General features: G+C 44.3%; 2 protein-coding genes and 1 pseudogene across 5 annotated transcripts in view; 1 reads left to right on the top strand and 2 right to left on the bottom strand.

The window, feature by feature from the left end:
* Positions 1–13,363, bottom strand: part of Dpp8 (dipeptidyl peptidase 8) — a 54,594-nt gene extending 41,231 nt beyond the window's left edge. The window contains exons 1-5 of one of the 4 annotated variants that reach the window (XM_032911446.1): positions 13,156–13,363; positions 10,667–10,800; positions 8,420–8,692; positions 3,074–3,186; positions 1,625–1,798 (exon numbers count right to left, since the gene is read on the bottom strand). In XM_032911446.1, coding sequence (XP_032767337.1) covers positions 1,625–1,798; positions 3,074–3,186; positions 8,420–8,692; positions 10,667–10,682 — 576 coding nt within the window. In that variant the 5' untranslated portion in view covers positions 10,683–10,800; positions 13,156–13,363. Of the gene's footprint in view, positions 1–1,624; positions 1,799–3,073; positions 3,187–8,419; positions 8,693–10,666; positions 10,801–12,852; positions 13,130–13,155 lie in introns of those variants that run through there. The other 3 variants (XM_032911443.1, XM_032911445.1, XM_032911444.1) reach the window with 3 other exon arrangements.
* A 4,588-nt stretch (positions 13,364–17,951) lies between these two features.
* On the bottom strand, positions 17,952–18,204 carry LOC116906757 (ATP synthase membrane subunit DAPIT, mitochondrial-like). Its single transcript, XM_032909585.1, has one exon. It carries the CDS (start codon positions 18,134–18,136, stop codon positions 17,960–17,962), a length of 177 nt encoding a protein of 58 aa, XP_032765476.1. The 5' UTR covers positions 18,137–18,204; the 3' UTR covers positions 17,952–17,959.
* A 1,365-nt stretch (positions 18,205–19,569) lies between these two features.
* LOC116908194 lies at positions 19,570–19,858 on the top strand (annotated as a pseudogene).
* The last annotated feature ends 1,978 nt before the right edge of the window (positions 19,859–21,836 follow it).

The raw sequence follows: 21,836 nt of genomic DNA, 5'->3' as shown, positions 1-21,836 counted from the left end.
TTGTAATGTAATGAAAGCTAAGGTCAATACAATTCTACCAAAAGAATATTTCCAATTGTTCATAAAGAATTACTTAGAATAAAACCAAATATAAATGCATTCATTAAGATAATTAGGTTTTCAGGGAAACAACAACAAAAAAATCGCCTGTGATAATATCTTTCAAAATCTCTCTCAGCACTCAGAGGAAATGGAAAACTGCCATTTCTGTATCTTCCAGCACAGAAAGGGTTTTGAGCATTTAAAAAAAAAATGTATCTTGGGCTGGAGAGATAGCTCAGTGGTTAAGAGCACTGTTTGTTCTTCCAGAGGTCATGAGTTCAATTCCCAGCAGCCACATGGTGGCTCACAACCATCTGTAATGGGATCCGATGCCCTCTTCAAGAGTGTCAGCGACAGGATGCTCATATACATTAAGTAAAGAAATCTTTTTTAAAAAGGTAACTTAGGCATAAAGAGCATATACCGCTCTTGCTGACGACCCACGTTCAGACGGCTCACAACTACCTGCAACTCCAACTCCAGGGAGGCTACACCTCTAGCCTGAGAGCACCTGCACACACTTGCGCACATGCGCACGCGCACGCGCACACGCACACACACACACACACACACACACACACACACACACACAGATACACATACATACACACATGCAAACACATACACACAGATACACATACACACAGATACACACACACATACACACAAAGATACACATACACACATACAGATACACACAAAGATACACATACAAATATAAACACACATGCACACACCATTCACATACACACCATACTATAGAGAGAGAGATTAAATCTAAAAAAAACATTGTATCTTTTTATCATTGGAAAAATGATTAACCTCTTTTTTAACAAAAAATGTTTATTTTTATCCTTTTTAACCGTGCACGTGTGTCTCTGTGTGTTTGGGGTTGTGCATGTGAGTGCATGAGCCTGCAGAAGCCAGGGATGCCCTGGAGCTGAAGTTGCCGAAGCTGAGAGCGCCTGTTATGTGTGCTGAGAACTGAGCCGCCATTCGTCCAGTGCCCATCTGCTTTCTGTTTGCTTCTTTAAGATTTTACTTATAATCTTTATTTTCTGTGCATGGGTATTCTGCTGCGTGTGCGTCTGCACCGCTTGCATGCCTGGTACTCAAAGAGGCCAGAAGAGGGTGTTAGATCCCCTAGGATTATGCCCACCATGTAGGTGCTGGAAATTAAACAGCTAGCATTTTTAACTGCCCAGCCATTCTCCCTAGTCCCAAACTATCAACTCTTAAAGTTAAAAACTAAAATTAAAGGCTGGAGAGATGGCTCATAAGTTAAGAGCACTGACTGTTCTTCCAAAGAACCTAGGTTCAATTCCCAGTACCCACATGGCAGCTTACACCTATCCATAACTCCAAGATCTGACACCTTCCCACAGACATACATGTGTGAAGCAGGCAAAACACCAATACCTATAAAATAAAAATAAATTATTAAAGTTTTTAAAAAACATATTAATTTTTTAGCTGTAATAAACTGACCGTTTTGTTTGACCTTAATTTCCTTTCTGGTTTTGGTACAAATTCTCTTTAGGATCTCAGAACAGTTAACACAGTTACAGTAACTGCAGCTTACTGTGAACCCATGTGGTCCTCCATCTTTGATGTGGTAAATGCCGCTGCCAGCTTGAAACAGGAACGTCCCACTTCCTGGGTGGTAATCATAAGCTGCGATCCCCACAGTCCCGATGCGCTTTCTTTCTCTGAGTAGCTCTTCCTCTCGAGAATACATCCCATAGTCTAGTGTTGCCTAGGACAAAAGGAAAGTCACCCATTGCAGTTTCCTAACAACTGGTCTTCAAAGATCACTGAAATCCTAGCATCTCTACTGTTCACATCCACTGTAACTCAAAAGTCGCAAGCAGCTCTAACCACATTCATTTCACAAAGTCTGAAGTTGTAGTAAAGAACCATTTAATCACTATTGCATAACTAGAAAACAAGAATAAGCCAGTTGTGGAGGTGCTCACCTTAAATCCCAGCACTTAGGAGGCAGAGGGAGGTGGATCTCTGAGTTTGAGACCAGCCTGGTCTATAGAGAGTTCCAGGACAGCCAGGGCTACACAGAGAAACCCTGTCACAAAAAAGGAAGAGGAGGAGGAGGAGGAGGAGGAGGAGGAGGAGGAGGAGGAAGAGGAGGAGGAGGAGGAGGAGGAGGAGGAGGAGGAGGAGGAGGACGAGGAGGAGGAGGAGGAGGACGATGATGACGACGACGACGACAAGAAAACAAAAATAAAGCCCATCATCTCAGTAGTCAAGGCCCTCTGCCCTCTATAGGTAGCCATGATTCAGTAGTTGCACAGTTAGTTGTGGAGCAGAGATCTCCCCAGCTACCTTAGTAGGGATTGGACATAGTAGCCCAGCATACCCTAAGCAAGCCGAGAGAACAGACTGTTTTGTGTGGAGGTGGAGGTGGGGGATAGTAGGTAGCTTTGCCTTTCTGCCTCTACACCTCCTGAGTACTAGAATTACAGGTGTCTATCAAGTTCCAGGAGGCAGAGGCAAGAGACCACCAGAAGTGCAAGGCCAGCCTGATCTGCATAGTGAGACTTTGCCTCAAAAACTAACTAAATAAATAAAGACAAAATCGGGCTGGAGGGCTGGCTCGGTGGTTAGATTATTTGTTACTCAGCCAGAGGGCCTGAGTTTGATTGCCAGTACCACATCAGAGGGCTCACAACCATCTGTAATTTCAGTTCCAGAGGATCCAATACCCTCTTCTGACACCTATGCATACCAGGCATGTGTGTGGTGCAAAAACATACATGCCAGCAAAACATTCATAAACACAAACCAAAACATTTAAAATAAGTGAAACGAAACACCAAAATATTCAATTATAACAGCCTATGATTTTAGATACAGAAACTTAGTAACTTAAAAATCATACATGTAAAAGCAATGAAATGTTTTAATTCCTTTTTATTCACATCTACTTAAAATATAAAACCCTAGAAGAAGGTCTTCCCAGAAACAAATGAAGAAATAGAAACCAAATCATAGAAATTAGAATACTTGTTCCTACCTGAAAAAGATCCAAAAGAGGCTTCCAAGAAAGCATTAAGACTGCTGCTCTATTGATGGTTTTAGGGATTTCAGAATAAAATAGTGTATTTTCTCTGTTCTCACCAGACATGGCTATAAGGAAGAAATAAAAACAAAACCCACATTATTATTTTGTAATACTGTCCTTGTTACAGTAACAGTCGTAAATACATAACATCTTCTACACAATACCATAGTTTCCACTCCACAGGAACCAAAATGATGTTACTAAGTAGGGTATGCACATGCTTCATGCCCTGGAGATTTCCTTGAATAAAAACAATGTTTCAAGCTAGGTATGGTGGCAACCGCCTATAATGGAAGAGCTCAGGAGTTAGACTTAGGAGAATCGGGATTTTGATTTTCAGCCTGGGCTAACTGAAATCTTGTCTCAAAAAAACTAAGAAAAACAAGACTGCCAAAGCTTCTAACAGTGTCAGGCCCATGTCTACAATCTCGGCTCTCAGGAGGCAGGACTGTGAGCTGGAGGCCAGTTTGAGCAGATGAAGAGGCTCTGTCTCAAAAAACTAAGCAAGAAGTAAATATAAAACAACTCCCTGGGCTAGAGAGATGGTTTAGTGCTTAAGAACACTGACTGCTCTGCTCTTCCAGAGGTCCCGAGTTCAAATCCCAGCAACCACATGGTGGCTCACGACCATCTGTAATGAGATCTTATGCCCTCTTCTGGTGTGTCTGAAGATGGCTACTATATCTCTATCTCTATCTCTATCTCTATCTCTATCTCTATCTATCTATCTATCTATCTATCTATCTATCTCTCTATCTACACACACACACACACACACACACACACACACACACACACACACACACACACACACACACCACCTCCCCAAAGTCTCACAGAAAACACTCAGGTTTCATCCTGATACTAAAACTCTATGCGGCAGGCACAGCATTCATAGATGTATAACACACATGTGTAGGTACCCAATGAGACCAGAAGAGGGCACCACATCTCCCGGAGCTGGAGTTACTGGGGGGGGGTGTGTGTGTGATGAACCTGAGGATGTGGGTTCTATGAACCGAATGAGGGTCCTACAGAAGAGCAGCAAGTACCCTGAGCTTACTTAACTCAGATAACTTTGATATTTAGATCTTAGTCCATCTCAAGACAAAACTATTAAAGCATAAAGACAACATAAGAGTTAAGACAACTGTCATTTTTTGGCTTTGTTGTTAGTTTCTATTAACAACAGTGTGACTTCAGACTTGAAAATTTCTTCTCTTTTTTTTTTTTTTTTGGAGCTGGGGACCGAACCCAGGGCCTTTTGCTTGCTAGGCAAGCGTTCTACCACTGAGCTAAATCCCCAACCCTCTTCTCTTTTTTAACTACCTAAATTGTACTTAGAAACAAACAAGTTTAAGTTAATTCTAGTTTTTCTTCATTATAAAGTTCTGTGACTGTAAACACAATTATTTTTGGAATTCCGAATGAAAGTATACTTAGTGAAATGACAGGATCTGATGTGTGCTTTGCTGAACATCTTTTGCTTTACTGGAGAAGGGAAAAGAAAAGAGGTCTAACCCAACTGGAGCCAGGTCTATCTGGAGAAATACAATGTGACTGAAGTGGCATCCATCAGGGCGGCATGGAACGGAATGCATGCGGAACAGACTAGAAGCACTCTAACCATGAAGGTGAAGCCAAAACAAAACTGAACACTCACACACAATCACAGGAACCAGTGTTCCAACACCGGCACCCACATGACAAGTCAGTGTCCTGCTCACACAGGCGAGAGTGTGCGCACACCGCCCTGACAAACGCATGCATGCACACAACACGCAGAGCTGAATGGTGCACGCACACACTCAGGCACGCACGCAGGTAGATCTGAAAGGGAGAAAGGGGCTGTACAACCTGCTTTTGAAGAGCCAGGGAGACACAAGAAAGGAGCAAGTGAACCACAGACAAAACAAAATCTAGGTGGAAGGGATCCTAAGCATGGAGCAAAAGCTACTACACAGAAACACAAAACTGAAAAAGTCATCCACAGTGAAGCACTATTAATTCCCGATTTAGAATGCTGAGGCAGGAGGATTATGAGTTTTAAAATATCTTAAAAGACTCAATTCATTACTCCACTCATTTTCCTAGGAGGCCCCGTGTGGCACCTTCCTGCTCAGTGACCTTTCCCAGTCTGCGTGGAGGCTGGTGTGTCGAGGCCTGCGGCCTTGAACTTGCTGAGCTACTTAAAAGTCTTCTAAAGACTGCCCAGGTCCCCGTGAAACAATATTATACCAGGTTTACTGGTAAAGTTGAGTAGGAATGGAGTTAATGGCCTTCATCCTTCATAAAATCAAGAGTGCTGACCGAAAAAGCAAAGTTTTGAAAGGCTCCTGTCCTGCCCCTGCCCTCGGCCTCCATTAAACTGTCCCCTGAGCCCACTCAAGATGAATTGTGCAAGCAAAACTTAAGCACTTTATGCTAGATGGGAACATGGAATGTTGCTGTACACTCCAGGTACCATTTATGACATTGATAAATGTATCTGAAATGCAAAAATGACTCACCTCAAAAAAATAAACAAACCAAAAAAACCAAAACCAAAACCAAAACCAAACCAACAACAACAACAAAAACAACAACAACAAAACAAGCCAGGGACCTGGTGAAGTGGTACACATCTTTAATTCCAGCATTTGGGAGTCTGGGAGTTTGAGGCCACCTGGTCTACAGGGTGGGTTCCTGGACAGCTAGAGCTACACTGAGAAATTCTGTCTCAAAAACAAAGCAAAACAAAACAAACAAAAACAGACAGGCAGGCAGACAGACAGACAAAAATCCCAGCAGAAAATACTTTAATGAATAAATTCCCTCATAATACAAAATGCTTCTAAACATTAAAAAAACCACAACCAGGGCTGAGTGTCATAGCACATGCTTTTAATCCCAGTACTTGGGAGGGAGAGGCAGGAAAAGGCAGATCTCTGTGGATTTAAGGCCAGCCTGGTCTACATGGAAAGTTCCTGGCAAGTCAGGACTACATAGTGAGACCCTGCCCCTACCCCCACCAAAAAAGTACCATAACTGGTGTGGTGATGCTCCATGTACTGAGTATGTGGGAGGCGGAGGCAAGAGGATCAGCACATCAACAATGAGTTAGAGGTCTTGTAGAGATGACTGAACAGAAATACCAACTCCACAGCCTCTTTGTAGGAGACATTCAGCAATATCAATAAAAAAATCAGAATATGTTCTTTAAGAAATTCCACTGTCGGGTTGGGATTTAGCTCAGTGGTAGAGCGCTTGCCTAGGAAGCGCAAGGCCCTGGGTTGGTCCCCAGCTCCGAAAAAAAGAAAAAAAAAAAAAAAAAAAAAAAAAAAAAAAATTCCACTGTCAGGAATGACTAAGACAGTGACGGTTTCTGTCCTGATTTTTTGTGAAAAGTAGATTATTAGCCCTGTTTGCGTGCACGCACACATGCACAGAGTAGGGAATCAGGAAAATATAACTGCTCATTACGAGGCAATTATAGAACAAAATATTCTGAAAGTTAAAAAGAACCAATCTTTAATTATGATGTGAACTCTAGAAAATGTCTCTAAAACACACATGCAATAATTAATAAGGAATGAGGCTAGCAAGATGGTGGCTGCCGCTGCTGGCCAAGTGGTCAGTGCACAGCTGGGGCTATCTGAGATTCGCAGGGTAGCCAGGGTGTGAGGGTTTCGTCCATCAAAATTCCGTGGAGCTAAAGAAGTGCACCCGACCTGCCCTGTCTAATCCGAGAATATTTGGAGGTTCAGCCAAGATCTAGGCCCTCTATGCTTTTGGCCAAGAGAAGAACGTGTCTGATGATGTAACAGAGCCCTGGAGAATGCGCTGTGTGGCAAAGCCTGAAGTGTCTCCACTGAGGATTGTAAGCGAGCACCGGGACCTGCACTCTACTGGTCTGAAGGCCATGTGTGGAAATGTGTCTTCTGTTCCTCATAAGGCTTATGCTGTACCAAAAAAATGTTATAAGGGGGGGGAGGGTTGACACCCAGAGGGGGCTTCCTCTTCTCAAAAGAAAAGGGAAAAAAGAAGGGAAAGGGGGGTGGGGGAGGACTTGCATGAGGGGGTACTGGGAGAGGAAGGGCTGATATTGGGTTGTAAAGGGAATAAATAAATAAACTCTTTCCAATGATGATGATGATGACAATGAATGAATGAATGAAAGAAACTTAAATGGGCAGCTATTCTGAAGGAGGAAGCTTCTTTTGAGTCAGGAACTTGCTATTTGTAGCACAAGCTGCCTTTGAACTCATGATCCTCCTGCTTCAGTCTCATCCTGTGTCCATCCAGTGGGAAACTACTTTTTTCCTAATAGAAAAGTAGATTAGGAGAGGCCATCCAGATGGCTCAGTAGGGAAAGCTACCTACTGCCAAGCCCGACCATCGAGTTCAATCTTTTGAGAGCCACATGGTAGGACAGAACCAACTCTTTTTTTTTTTTTTTTTTTTTAAGATTTATTTATATGTGAGTACACTGTACTTGGTCTTCAGATACTTCAGAAGAGAGCATCCCATTACAGATGGTTGTGAGCCACCATGTGGTTGCTGGGAGTTGAAATGAGAACCTCTGGAAGAGCAGTCAGTGCTCTTAACCACTGAGCCATCTTTCCAGCCCCAGAACCAACTCTTACAGGTAGTTCTTGGACTGTCTCATGGGTGCTGTGGTGTATGCACATGCACACACATACATGAGTAAATAAATGCATTTAATAAAAAGGAAAGAAAAGACCGAATGACACACCTGTAACCACAACAACAGAAGTTCAGAGGATGTGGGTGACCCAGGAATGGAATGTGTATGTTCGTAACATGCACAGGGCCTTGAGTTCAATCCCCAGCACAGAAAAGGAAAAACATTAAGTGGACTGATATATTTAATGTGGTCAGATCTTAAGCATGGAATAAATGGCCACAGGAAGAAGAGACCAAGACTTGGTTTAAAACAGTAGAAGCTGTAGCTGCCAAGGACAGGCGCACACTAAAGAGTTTACAATTTGTTTTTATCTGACCATCCGCAGGAAAAACATTTCAAACCAGCTTTAATCACTGTAATCAAGTCTTAGCTTAACTTCATCTTTGTCAAAAAGATCATGGTCAATTACTTGCTGCCTGCAAGTAAAAATACCTAATGAAATGAATCAAAATTAGCACGGCTATTAAACAGAAGTTCTTCAAATTAAAAGTGATTTTTTCCCTTTAAAAGAAACAAGTCACAGATTTGCTTATTAGCAAAGTGGATTCTGAATTATAGTAAGCTCTCACACCCGAGGTGTGTCCTCGCTGAGAGTGCAACCTCGTACTCACCCAGATAGTAGACCCTGTCTGAGTGAGGTCCATCTGGATCCGCCCTCTTCACAAACATAAAGTCATGTGGCGCCTTAGCCATCATGTAGCCATGATATTTTCTGGTATCAGTGAGCAGCTTTTTCAGCTGACTCCAAGAATACCGTTCGACATAAAAAGGCTCCAGTTTGGGTCGATCCTGTGATTCACCATTTCCCTCCTCACACTCTGCAGTTTCAAATATCTCGACACCCAGCTGCTCTGTTTCCATTGCTGCTGCCATGTTGCATCTTCCTGGGAAAACAAGGCACAAAAGGCTGTTTACAGGACCGTCTTCTATCATATTATTACAACGGCCAAATAAATAAATAATATGCCTTTCAGCACAACTGTAATGAAACCTAATAAGAAAAGCAGTAATGGCGTCCCCCACCTCCACCTCTGTGCTCAGTTCCAAAAAGGATTTTTTTTTTTTAAATTGAGGTCATGTCAATTTCACAGTGACTATAAATCCCTTTGGGAACTTTTTATAAAAGGCTCTCCTTGGGTATCTCCTGCCAAAATTCCTTTTCCTTTCCCACACTGGAAGGAAACAGGCTGTGTGCCAGTTGGCTGTTACATTCCACTCCAGAGCATGTCAATAGTGAAGCTATGTACCAGAGGAGGTAAGTGTTTCTGCATTTTAAAAAGTAACACATCTAACAAATGCTGATTGCTCTGTTTCTAATGTAACAAATTAGAACGGTAACAACATTGTTACAATGAAATTTTAACAACCTAGGGCAGTAACCTAAGAAAATGCCTTGTTTGCTCTTACGAGAGAGGGACTCCTGACAACCAAACACAGCCTGACACATTCTGAACTTCCTGCTCTTCTCCAGGCACTATCAAGTACCCGTGATACTTAGTGCACTGATGGTTACATGACTAGTCTTCCTGATGATGTAACTTCCTATTCAGAAAAGGAAAAGGCTGTCTGTAAGTGGCTTTAATGAATCTAAGTGATCAGTGAAGAAAGCATATTGCATTCACATCAGCATTTTATAAGTCCATATCCAATTTACCAGTTCAACACCATAATAATTTAATAGCCTTGAAAACTGATTATACTTATTTTACAAACCCAGAAGATACTCTTTTCCTCTTGATCGTTTCTGATATTTAAACAGAACATGAGCAAAGTATGAGAAAAAGATAAATACAACAAGAAGGCTATCAGGAAACCATATAGAGATGTTGCTCAGTGGTGGGTTCAATCGCAGTTCCACAAACTAAAACAAATTACATTGTAACCATTTCACATAACCATTAACTACTTCTCCAACAATCAATACATAGCTGTGTATTTAAGATGATGTCTTTCTTTTAAAGCTCTGCTTTACAGTTAACATCAATCCATGCTAAAAAGTTACCTGCAATGTAAGTAATCGGAAGGTGCAAGCTGTGAGTCAGTCCACCTAACTTGAATTACTGGTATGCAAAAGTGCTGAACTATGCACAGTGGGGCATTGTATCATTTTCTGTACATGATACTATCACTTCCAATGTAACAATAACAAAATAGTCCAAATACTGTTACATTGGGTATAGTTGTAACACTCTCATTGGGCATCCAGGGCTCCACTGACTAAAATCCAGCAGAGAATTGAGTTTTGAGACCAACTGGGACTCAAGAGTATCAGGTGGCAGTACCTGGGAGTGGTGGCTGTTGGCCCAACTAAAAGCTAGAAGGCCTACTTTCAATCAAGTATGTCAAAGGACCTAGTCTTCTGATGGAGCAAGGGACTAAAATGAAAAGAATCTATACCAATCCAATTCAATTTTCTTAAGTGGGAAATCCTATCTTTCCTCTACCCCTTGCAAGCACAAGGCCAAGGAACAGAAAAGAGCAGCTCAGTAGACTTCCAGAGTTTTACTGCCCAGCTGGAGTCATTAATAACTTGAGAGTCCTTCTATGTAAAAACTCACGTCAACTTCTATTTAAAAACTGGAAATTTCTGGACTGTGCTAGTCTCCACACATACACACACTGTACAGTTTAAATGACATTCTGCCACTGTTGACAGTAAATATTCTGCACGACATAGGTTGTGCAATTTTCACAACTGTTTAACTAGTTTCCAGGATTCTCCGATACTCTCTATATACAAATATATCCTCAAAACATGTGGCCTGAATTTTCTAAAACAGGGTCCTATCCATCCTCAACATAATGCGTACATCTCACAGCCCCACCCTCTCCACTTCTGGACCTTCCCTGGTGCCTACCTGATGGTATTTTCATCTGCTCAGATCTCTACTTTCAAAGAGATCATTTTCACCTGGCCCAACTTTAAGCACAGATCTCTCCGTTCATCCTGATCTCTTCTCACAGGAATCTTTCCTTTTCTCACCATCCAATCCTGCTTACCAGATAAGAGATGTTGATCATTAAAATGGACCATACATATATGGTCAAAAAATAAGCCTAAAAACCCCCAAATATTTAACTGATAGATTTCCTGTTACTGTAATATATAATGCCTGAATTCTTTTGGATCTCCAATTTGTCAAAACTGTATGTTGATAGGTCTTACAAACCCCAGGCAGGTCTTGAATTCTTAGTCCTCCTGCTTCAGCTTCCTGAGTGCTGAAATCGCAGACCTTTGCTAACGAGTTCAGCCCTAGAATTACTTTCTCCAGAAACATATAACTCAAATTGAGTAGCTAACTTCTGATAGGAGGTGTAAATCTTGATGCCCAGACACATTAAAGGGAAAATTATAGGTTTGAAAAATTGCAAAAGTGGGCCAGAGATGGCTCAGCAGTTAAGAGTTAATAATGCTAGTGCAGAGGCCCCAAGTTTGGTTCCCAGTAGCCATTTCTGGCTGCTTACAACCACCCATAAGACCAGTTCTCAGGGGGGTCCAATTCCTCTGGTTTCTGTAGGAACTGCACTCACATGCACATACCCTCACACATACACACACATGCCTTTTTTAAAAGGCATGTAGATGTGAGGTGTCAAATGTAAAGCCTTGAATTTAGCAGATGTAATTTATCTCTAGGGCCAGGGAATTGGTTCAAAAGGTAAAAGCCCTTGTAGCAGAAGTCTGAGGATCCTCGGAAAGCCAGGAAAGCATTTGAGCGTCTGTCAACCGAGCACCCCTAATGCGACAAGGGAGGCAGAGAGAGGAGAATCGGCTTAGCCTGGAGTACGCAGCAATTGAGACTCTGCCTCAACGAAGTGGAAAGGGAGGACTCCCAAAAGTTATCCTCACGATCCCCAAGACATGTGCATGTAGAGCCGCGAGCACACACAAGCACACACACACAAAGATAGAATTTATTTCTATGTGCCTATGTTCCTTTTACATAAAGTCATATCAAGCTGGTGAGAGAATAAATTCAGTACAATGGAGTGTGCATTATGGACCATTGTTTGCAGAAAGGGAACTTGAATTTAATCAACTAAATTGTGTTCACTTTTCTGTTTGTAGGCAGCGTCTCTCTGTAGCCAAGGCTAGTCTTGAACTCAAGATCCTCTTGCCTCAGCCTCACAAATGCTAGGGTTACAGGTATGCACCACTACAGCCAGCTAGAATTTTTGACAAAGATGTCCTATTCGTTTAAAGTGTATTCCATTTTTGCATTCTTTTTCTTGCCATAATATTGAAAATAAGTGAGATAAGTAGTTTTTCTTTTCTTTTCTTTTTTTTTTTTTTTCGGAGCTGGGGACCGAACCCAGGGCCTTGCGCTTGCTAGGCAAGCGCTCTACCACTGAGCTAAATCCCCAACCCCAATAAGTAGCGTTTCTAAAAAGAAAAAATAATCACGAAGCCAGTTGATAGTCTAGCTTAGGAAAAAAATGTGTGTGTTATTTTTGCAACAATAAATTGCATGTTGTTAACAGTTTAGACTCCAAGCTCTGTATGTCACATAGAGGTGAGGGAGCTATGTGGCAAGAGGGGGTAAAAGATGTTAGCAGCAATTGGCTAAGAGTCAAGACATCTCCTCAAAGTGCGAAGCCCCTCATTTCGAGAATGACATATTGGATTAAAAAGAGCTTCGGGACTCTTGGGGTGGGGTCTACAGAAATGGCATCCCGTAGCTTTTTACAGTAACGACCAATCAGTCGTCTAGACCCTGCACACCTCACCGGAGCCTAGCCTTTTCACTCTTCGGTGTCTATAGCTGAGAAAGTTTATCCAGGTAAGGGCTTGAAAGCTATGAATGAGGAAGGAGAGGTGTGGCAGCGAATGTGGCGCGAGAGGACAGTAGGAACAGCAAGGCTTAGTTAAAGAGGATGAGCAAGCTGGACAGGAAGGGCAAGGACCCTGTAGCGAATGGGTGGAACAGAATGGCAGCGAGACAGAGAGAGCGGAGGAATGGATCTAGAGTGAAGCAGGAGGAAGGAACACCGGCTGGGGAAAAGCAGCGAGTCCAAAGGTGAATCCCATCCGCCACTGGCGGACCTCAGGCGAACCCCTTCGCCTCTGCGGATTTCCGTTTCCTCCTCCGTAAGCCCGGACCGTCCCCGGCATCCCAACCCGAGCCAGGCTCTATCAAGATAACGGACGTGCGAGTCCGAGCGGGCAGCAGCCAGCGTTCAGGGGCGCCTAGCGAACGTTGGCGGCCTCGCAATCCGAGTGTGCGCTTCCTCTTCCGGCCAACGGGGCCCAGCCGCCCGCTCTCCCTGCGGGAGCGGCCCGAGGGCGGCCGGCCGGAGCGCCGTGGCCTCGCGGGCGCAGGGGAGGGAGAGCGGGCGGATACTGCACCTTCCCCCGGGCCCGCCCGGACCGTCCCGATGCGCTATGGAGCGGGCCTACGCCGCTTCATGCCGCGCCGCCTCCGCTCCCGTCGGGGCCACAGCAGCTTCCTCGGCGGCGGCCCCCGCGGCACCCAGGCGGCGAACGAAGGGACTTAAAAGCGGCGGCGGAGAAGACAGCACCGGAGGCCTCGGCACTTCCGGTTCCTCGAGCCCCGCCCTCCGACAGAGGAAGGCTAGCGGCCGGACCAAGAAAGGATGACTCTCACCTCCGCGCGCGAGCAGGCCCTACAGCGCCACCGAGCGGCGGGAGGAGGCGCGCCAAATGGACTGTCTGACGGGGGTGGGGGGTAGCGGGGCCGGGTTTCCAAAAGAAATCAACAGACTTTCACTCCACCTCTGTTGGCTACTCAAAGTAGATAAACTCCCTGTTCACCGGCCGGTGAGATGGTTCAGTAGGTACAGGCACTTGAGCCTACAAGATTTCCGAAAGAGCAAACCAGGTCCAGCAGGCTGTCATCCAAACTCTCTCTCTCTCTCTCTCTCTCTCTCTCTCTCTCTCTCTCTCTCTCACACACACACACACACACACACACACACACACACACATTGCATTAGAGTGGAAAGCCAAAATTCCCACCTTTTTGAGATGCCAGAGGCCAACTATGATTTTGGAGACCTCAGCATTACAGTTATGATGGGGAGGAAAACACGTGAATTTGGATACAGAGATCTGTCTTTTTTTTTTAACTAATATTTATTTATTTATTTATTTTAGATATATGAGTGCTCTATGGGCATGTGCACCTGCATGCCAGAAGAGGGCATCAAATTTCATTACCGATGGTTGTGAGCCACCGATGGTTGCTAAGGATTGAACTCTGGACCTCTGGAAGAGCAGCTAGCGCTCTTAACCTCTGAACCATCTCTCCAGCCTCCAGAACTTCGTCTTGAATGTTTAAGATCTTTAGTAGACCACCCATTCTTTTTCAGGTTAGGGCCTTCTCTCTGTAAATGGATATAACAACTCGTTCTTTAGTTGTGATGAAAGAGAACAATGTCTGTGACACTGAGACATGAAAGATAGAGAAGTAAGGCCCGGAGGGCTGTCACACTCCGAGGCCTTGACCCATCATTTGCTTACTAATCTGCATTGTACATTAGCTGAGGGAAAGAGAAGAACAGTAGTGAGGTAGCTGGGGAAGTAGGCGGAGGCCGGATTGGTGGAGAAGCTACCCTCACCCCCCCCCCATTCCTGTTACCTTTGGGAAGTGTGTGTCATTGGAATTATTGTAGTGGCACTAAGAAAGGATCCACAGGCCCCATGTCCCACTGCAGTGTGTATTGGCGCACTGTAGGGTTAAAGGAGTCTTCACTCTAATTTTTTTGAGGTTGAGCTCCCTAAAAGAACAGTGGTTTTCTCTAAGTATCCCACTTGACATCTCTGACCTGAGAGCAGGTTTTGAGACTTTAAATACACTGTTGCTGACACTGTTCTCAAATCTGGGCCCACAAAGAGTGAGGAAAAAGGACAAATTTCCTGATTTTTGTGCAGTTTGCATTCTCATAGTGAATTAGAAAACAGGTCTGGTGGTACAGGCTGGAAATTCCAGTACTCAGGAAGTTGAAGCAGGAGGATTCTAAGTTCAGGACAAGTCTGGACAACTTAGTGAGAGAGTCAGACTCGGATGTGTAAGTTTTCAGAGTTATTTTTTCTCCCCTGTGCCACGGTTAAGTTGAGCAAACAAACCCTCCCTTGGCTGGGAATGTAGCTTAGTGGTAGGACAGGTGCTCCCCAGCAGGGTGTGGCGGCTTGCACCTGCAGTTCCCCATTGGGAAACTAGATCAGAGGACTGCTGGGAGTATGAGGTTAGCCTAAGCTATCCAGTGAGATGGAGGCCAGCCTATCGTATCTAGTGCATTCTGGAGCAGGCAAGCCTTGCTACAGAGTGTGGCCATGTCTCAAGCTCCTCTTTTTTTCGCTCACAGAAAGGTGCTTGGCACATCTGCAGCCCTGGGCTCAATCCCTCAGCCCCGAGACTTACAAACCACTCAAAGTCTGATGACGCTGTGAGGCAATGTCTGCAGCACAGCATCTTGGCAACAGCACTTGCATCCCTACAGCTGCAGAGCAAGGTTCTAGCCAGAGCTTATCTGGAGAGTGTAGGAGATTCGTGGGGAGTTCCAAGCAGTCTCCCCTGGGAAACTGTTAGAAAGATAACTTCTCTCCCTGCAGCTTTCTATAACCTATGGCTTTCTTTCCCCTTTGCCAAGAACATAAAAGCTGCTTAGCACAATCAAGAATTGTCTCTTCAGTGGTAGGAGTCCCATAGCTCCCGCCTCAGGGGCTGGTGTCCCATAGCTCCTGTGTCAGGGGCTGGTGTCCCATAGCTCCCACCTCAGGGGCTGGTGTCCCATAGCTCCTGTGTCAGGGGTTGGTGTCCCATAGTTCCCGCCTCAGGGGCTGGTGTCCCATAGCTCCCATCTCAGGGGTGGGCGTCCCATATCTCATATCTCCTTTTTGTTTCAGCACAGCCGTTTTCAGTGTGCCTGTCAAGAACCCAGAGAAGTGCCAGGCACGGTGGTACATGCCTTTAACCCCAACACTCCGGAAGTAAAGACTGGGAATTCTAGGTGAGTTTGAGGCCAGTCTGGTCTACAAAGTGAGCTTCAGGTCAAACAGAGCTACACAGAGATAACTGTCTCAACAAACAAACAAACAAAGAAAAACAAAATGAAAAACAAAACAAGCCCTCACCAACAAGAACAACAACTGTCCCCTCTGCCACCGCACCCCCAAAGCCTGCCTGATCCCTTTGCGCGTACTTTATGTGAACATGTTATATCTCTACTGGCCAAGCAAGTCAGGCCTCGCCAAGTCTTGTTATATGTTATTGATAAAGCTTAGCCGATTTTATGCCACCCTGTAGTCTTGGCACTGATCAGAAAAAGACAAGTTACCTACATCATGAAGCATGACTAAGATAACTCAGCAGGGAATGGGGGTTGGAGAGGTGGCTCAGCAGTTAAGAACACTTGGTCCAGGGCTGGAGGGATGGCTCAGTGGTTAAGAACACTGGCTCCTATTGAAGAGGACCCAAGTTCAATTCCCAGCACTTACATGGCAACTCACACCTGTCTGTAACTCCAGTTCCAGGATTTCTGGCACCATCATACAGGCCTGTGTTCCAATGAGCATCAAATACGTTTTTAAAAAGAACCCTTAAAGCTCTTGTTGGGTTCCAGTTCCCATACAACGGCTTGGTGGGATCCAGTGGGTCTGCTGCCCTCTTGTGGCCTCCCTCGGCACCAGGAACTCACATAGCGAATATACACATATTTCTATAGATAAACCCATATACGTAAAATAAAAACAAATCAATCTTCTTTAAAGAAGCACAATGGGGGTGGGGACTGAAAGGGATGTAAACTGAATAAATAATGAGAAAAAGTTAGTATATCAGGCCCACCCACCTGCAGACTGAAGCAAACCATGCAAACCACTACCTAGAGGGAGATTGCGAGTGGAAGGTGAGACCTTCCTGTATTGAGACCTCTTTCTGTAGGGTCTAGGCTACATCCTGGAGGCAGTTCTTGTCTGAGGTATTGGGTCTATAGTCCAGACTCTGGCAGCCTTCCAGTGACCGGGTTTAAGGAATTAAACTCCGGGAATGAGGCAGAGCTGGCCCCACATCCTGCTCTTCTCCCCGCCAACAGGGATGTCAGCCCCTTCTCGGCGTTCTCTCTCTCTCAACTGTAGTGAGAGCAGTAGCACAGTTCAGATGGACATCACTAAAGGAAACGATGCACAGGAGGAAATTAGAAATCCTCATGTGCAATGGGGAGCGGGGTCCCCGCTCGAGTCAGCTGACTTATTAATGAGGGTGATGTGAGAGATGCAGAAGGTGGAGAGCACAGAGCCAGCTGGGGCCTGAACCATTCTGCTTGGACAAGACCCTTAGATCCTGTGCACAAGCATGTGCACACATTCTATAGCCATCTTCGTGTACATATATATGCATATATTTATATACAAAATGTATTATATATCACATATATGATCCCCTATACTTACTTCTTTGTTTCCCAGAAAAGAGTGATCTGCCTAAGTCAGAAGGCCACTTACTGGCAGTTTTTAGATGGAACTCCCATAATTAACCAACAAGGTGAGTGGTCTCAGGAGCTGGGGAGTTAAACCAGTTGGTAAAGTGGTTGCCATGCAAGTCTGGTGACCTGAGTTTGAGTCCAAGTACCTACATAGAAAGCCAAGCTTCGGCAGCATACACTCTGTAGTTCTTGGGCCCCTCTGCAGACAGGCTGGCAGAGCTGGGCAGTCTTTAGGTTCACTGTAAGCCCCTGTCTCAGAATTAATTAAATAATCAATTATGTGGACATCGATTGAGAAAGACACTCAATGTCTACCTGTGACTTCCACATGCATATATATACACATGCATGCACGCTAAACACATGTTGCATATGCAGTCACATGAACATGCACATACTATACTGATCTTGTCCTAGATGTAGAACTTGACTAAACCAAAGCAAGATAAAGCCTGGGGAACCCAAAAGGCATACAAAAGCCTGTGTGCAATCTCTCCAGCAGCAAGCAGCAGCCTCCCAAGTTTCACTATAGTCTAAGCAGAACATAACTGAAAGACATATCAACAATCTTGCTAATTTGCCATAGGCCTTTTGTTTTTTTTTCCGGGTTCACAGTTTATTGTACATATTGAGTATTACATGATGAGTTCACATCAGCTTCTTCAGGCATGGGACTTAACAGATGAGGCCAGACATTTCAAAATCCTTTATGTTGCTTTCACAGCGGGGGTGTTTTTAGGCCTTAACTTAAAGTATAGGACCAACAAAGCAATGCCTCCATATGTGGTCAGGACACAATTCTTTCTACCTGTGAGGGTATAAGAGTTGAAATATTTTTTAATACCAGTGAACTGGAATTGGCCATCACTTTCTGGACCAGCCATGACTTCAATCTTCTTCTTCGTTCAAGTCACAAACTCAGCAGCCGATGTCCTTCAGCAAACCCAGCCACTAGCTCCAGCCTTTTGTTGTGTATGGGCATTTTACACGTGAGCAGAGAAACATTTTCAAGCTACATGTATGGAATTGTCTTAGTTTTTATGTAGTTCAACTCAACCTGGACTTATGTGACTCACTCATGTAGGAACAAAAAGCAAAATTTTGCTCAGTCACAGGTAAATCCAGTGTCATGTACATTATATGGTAAATTGTTACCTGCTGCTTAAGCCCCATGAGAAACTGGTTCTAGAAGCAGGGTTTCCCCTTCTCCATTTCAGACCCAGGCATGTCTTTCTCAGAACCTTCTCTAGAGTTCCTTGTCTGGGGATGAGTTGGCTTCTCTAAGTCTGTTTTTAGTGGAACAATGTGTTTATTCTTAGGCTGTTTTGCCCTTCCAGATATTTTGTCTTACATATGAAGTTGAGTTGTTGAAAGGAGAATTTGGCATCTCTGCTCTTGAGTCTCACTGTTGCAACTCCAAAAAAATTGTGTGGTATTTATAGATGCTTAATGCATCTTTCTTCCTTGGAACGATTTTCTTAAACTAAAATCCACAAAAGGTAAATCACTAGGTGATGTGGAAACTTAAGGGAAAGTCCTTTGGATGGTATTTTTGCTGGGGCAAACACGTAAAGGAATATTTTGCTGAAGCAGACACAGGAGAGAGGATGTTCTGCTAAAGCAAGTACATGCAAGGACACATGATGAGAGATTTTTTTGCTAAGGACACCCATGTATTGGCTGCCTTACATTGCATAGTTGAGCTGCATTTGTCAGGACTCCATAGAGAGAAATGCACCTAATATCTTCTGGTGGTGTGCTGTGGCTTCTTGCACTTCTGTGGACTCAGGCTGATTGACAGAGTGATGTCAGCTGAGACCGATGCTGAAGCAAGACCCGTGGAGGACACATGATTGCTTGGAGAGAGTATAAAAAGGACTTGATGGACAGTGATGGCGGCTGAGCTTGGCTTGCTTGTACAACCAGCTGTGCAGTGCTTGTTGGTCTTGCATCTTTGCTGATCTTTGCTTCCCTGAGAGAGGCGGAGGACTGCTGACTCTGCTAGGAAGTATCACCACTGCTGATTCTTGTTCTCTATTCCTACTTACCAATCTGAACTTCTGGTCTATCCATAAAGAAATTTTGAGTAGACTGAGCTGCTGCTGCCTGCTAACTGGTGAACTGAACTGCCAATTTCCAGACAACACAGATAGGAATTGCTTCAAAGAACCTTTCTATATAGGTCCATCCCCCCACCCCATCCTTTTTTTCCCACTATCTCCAGTGGGTGATGGGCTACAAAAGAGGTTAAAGTGTTTAAGAACTGTCATTAACTTTCTGCATTCTTAGTAGACCTGTGAGCAGGGATGTCCTCAGTATGCAGAACGCCGCCGCCAGTGAGTTTGTGAATCTGTACGTGCTGCAGAAATGCTTCCTGGAGCAACCACATCATTGCTGCCAAGGACCACACATCCTTCCAGATGAATGTGGCTGAGGTTGACAGGGGCACAGGCCAGTTTAATGGCCAGTTTAAAACCTATGGCATCTGCAGGGCCATTCGCAGGATGGGCGAGTCAGATGGTTTTATTCTCCGATTGGCTAAGGCTGATGGATTGTCTCAAAGAACTATTGAGCAGAAGAAATTGGGAATAATTTGTTGTAAGTAAAAGTGATAATAAGTACCAAAAAAAGAACTATGATTAAAAATAGGTGTTTGAAAAAATTAAAATCCAACTAGACTGTATAGCGCAAATGTTTTTCTTATTATATATTGCAATGTCGCTTTGCAAAATGGTTCTGCAAATTTTAAACTGCCCATAGTTATGTTAAGCATGGGTGTGCCAATTTCACCAGAACATTTCTAGGTACTATCATTGACATTTTTCTCTTTTTATCTGCCAGTAATCTTATACGAGTATGTTTTAAGTATCTCCTTTCTGAAAGGCATCATGTTAGATGTTTTAAGATGGCAGTCTGGGCTTTTAATCTAGAGGGGCAAGTGATTGTGAGCAGACAGCACACACACTGAGTGCTGGTGACCACAGGAAACAGTGATCTAGGTTAGGGGCATGTCCTGCACCAAGCTACAACAACAAAAACAGGGTTTCTCCCGATTTTCTTCTCACAGTTACCTTTCGAATAGGCAATTCTGTCATATGCTCAAAAAACACTTGAGGAGGCCTGAGAGACGGCTCAGTTTTAAAATGTCCGCTGTGCAAGTGTGGGTACCTGAGTTCTTCTGGCTCCTGCAAAAGCCAGGCCCAGTGGTACCTGTCCGTGAACCTGGTTTTGAGACAGTGGATATAGGTGGGTCACTGGAACTTCTTCACCAGCTAGCATAGTGAAACCGATGAGCTCCAGGTTCGGTGAGAGATAGGTCCCGTTTCAAAAAGTGGCTGAGGAAGACACCTCTATTAATTTCTAGCCTCCAAACACATACATAAACACACCCACATATACCCCCCCACATATAGCCCCCATGCACACAGCTATATGACCAGGTACACACACATGCACACACACTAGCTTTAAGGTATATGGTGAAATGTTTTCTCCCATCCTGGTCGACCAGGTACTCAGCTTCCTTCTCTCCCCACGGTGATTGTTTTCATGCATAGACGCATAGTAATGTCTTTGGGCATGCAAACAAACGCATGGATTTTACTCTGTTTTATGCCCACCACTGATGCACTTTACGCACAAATATTTGCCAAGTGTCTGCGTTTGGCAGTCACTTAAGCAGATTAGAGAACTAGAATTATCAGATGGGAAGGAGGGAATAAGGGGGAAAGGCCACAGCCCGCATGTAAGGCTGGTATGGAAGGATAGTGCCAACTCAGGTGGGGGCAGCTGTGTGATTTCCTTTGAACTGTGATTGATGAGCTGATCTTTCTGCTAAAGGTTGGGCACAGTATCACCCCCTCGGCATAGTTAGGAGGTTTTAGCTATATGATCTGATTGTTCCCTACTAGATGCCTGGGTTTGTCCGTCAGTTTTTCTCCCTTAGTGGTTTAGACAAACTCAGTTTTGGTTATAGATAACTGGTTAAGATGGTTTGTGCATAGGTGAGGCCCCAAATAGCTGAATTCAACAAATCCCTTCACACCCCTCCTTTTTTTTTTTTTTTTTTTGCTTCATACATGGTCTTATTCATCCCGGGCCAGACTTTAATTCCAAGGAGTCCTTGAACTCTTGATTCTCTTGCCTCCATCTTCCAGTGTAGGATTACGTATGTGGACCATTGATTGGGATATGTGGCCTGGTGGTTCTGGGGATCCAACCTAGGGCTTTGTGTATGCTGGGCAAGTGCTCTACCAACTGATCTCTATGCCCATCTACACCGTCTCCATTTCGGAAAGTCCTTCGGCCATCAGCAGATGAGTCTGTAAAAAGGTGAACATCAAAGCCAAGCAGGATCCCTTGCCAACACCAGAAACTAGGTGTAAGTCCTGGCAATAGCCTTTATCAGTGTCAAGGACCAAATGAAAGCTCTCTGCAGTGGTAAGGACTGATCTGTGAGAAGGGAGACATGGCCCTGGGCCAAACAGGACTGGGAGGGCTGTCTCTAGAGAGAGGGTGATGTGTTTATAAAAAGATAAAGAGAGGGGGCTATGTCTATGGAGGTGTAGTCAGTATGGAGGAAAG

Source organism: Rattus rattus, chromosome 8, assembly GCF_011064425.1.
Source record: "Rattus rattus isolate New Zealand chromosome 8, Rrattus_CSIRO_v1, whole genome shotgun sequence".
Classification (NCBI taxonomy): domain Eukaryota; kingdom Metazoa; phylum Chordata; class Mammalia; order Rodentia; family Muridae; genus Rattus; species Rattus rattus.
Note: the sequence above shows the minus strand (reverse complement) of the source record. Positions and strands in the feature narration are given on the sequence as shown.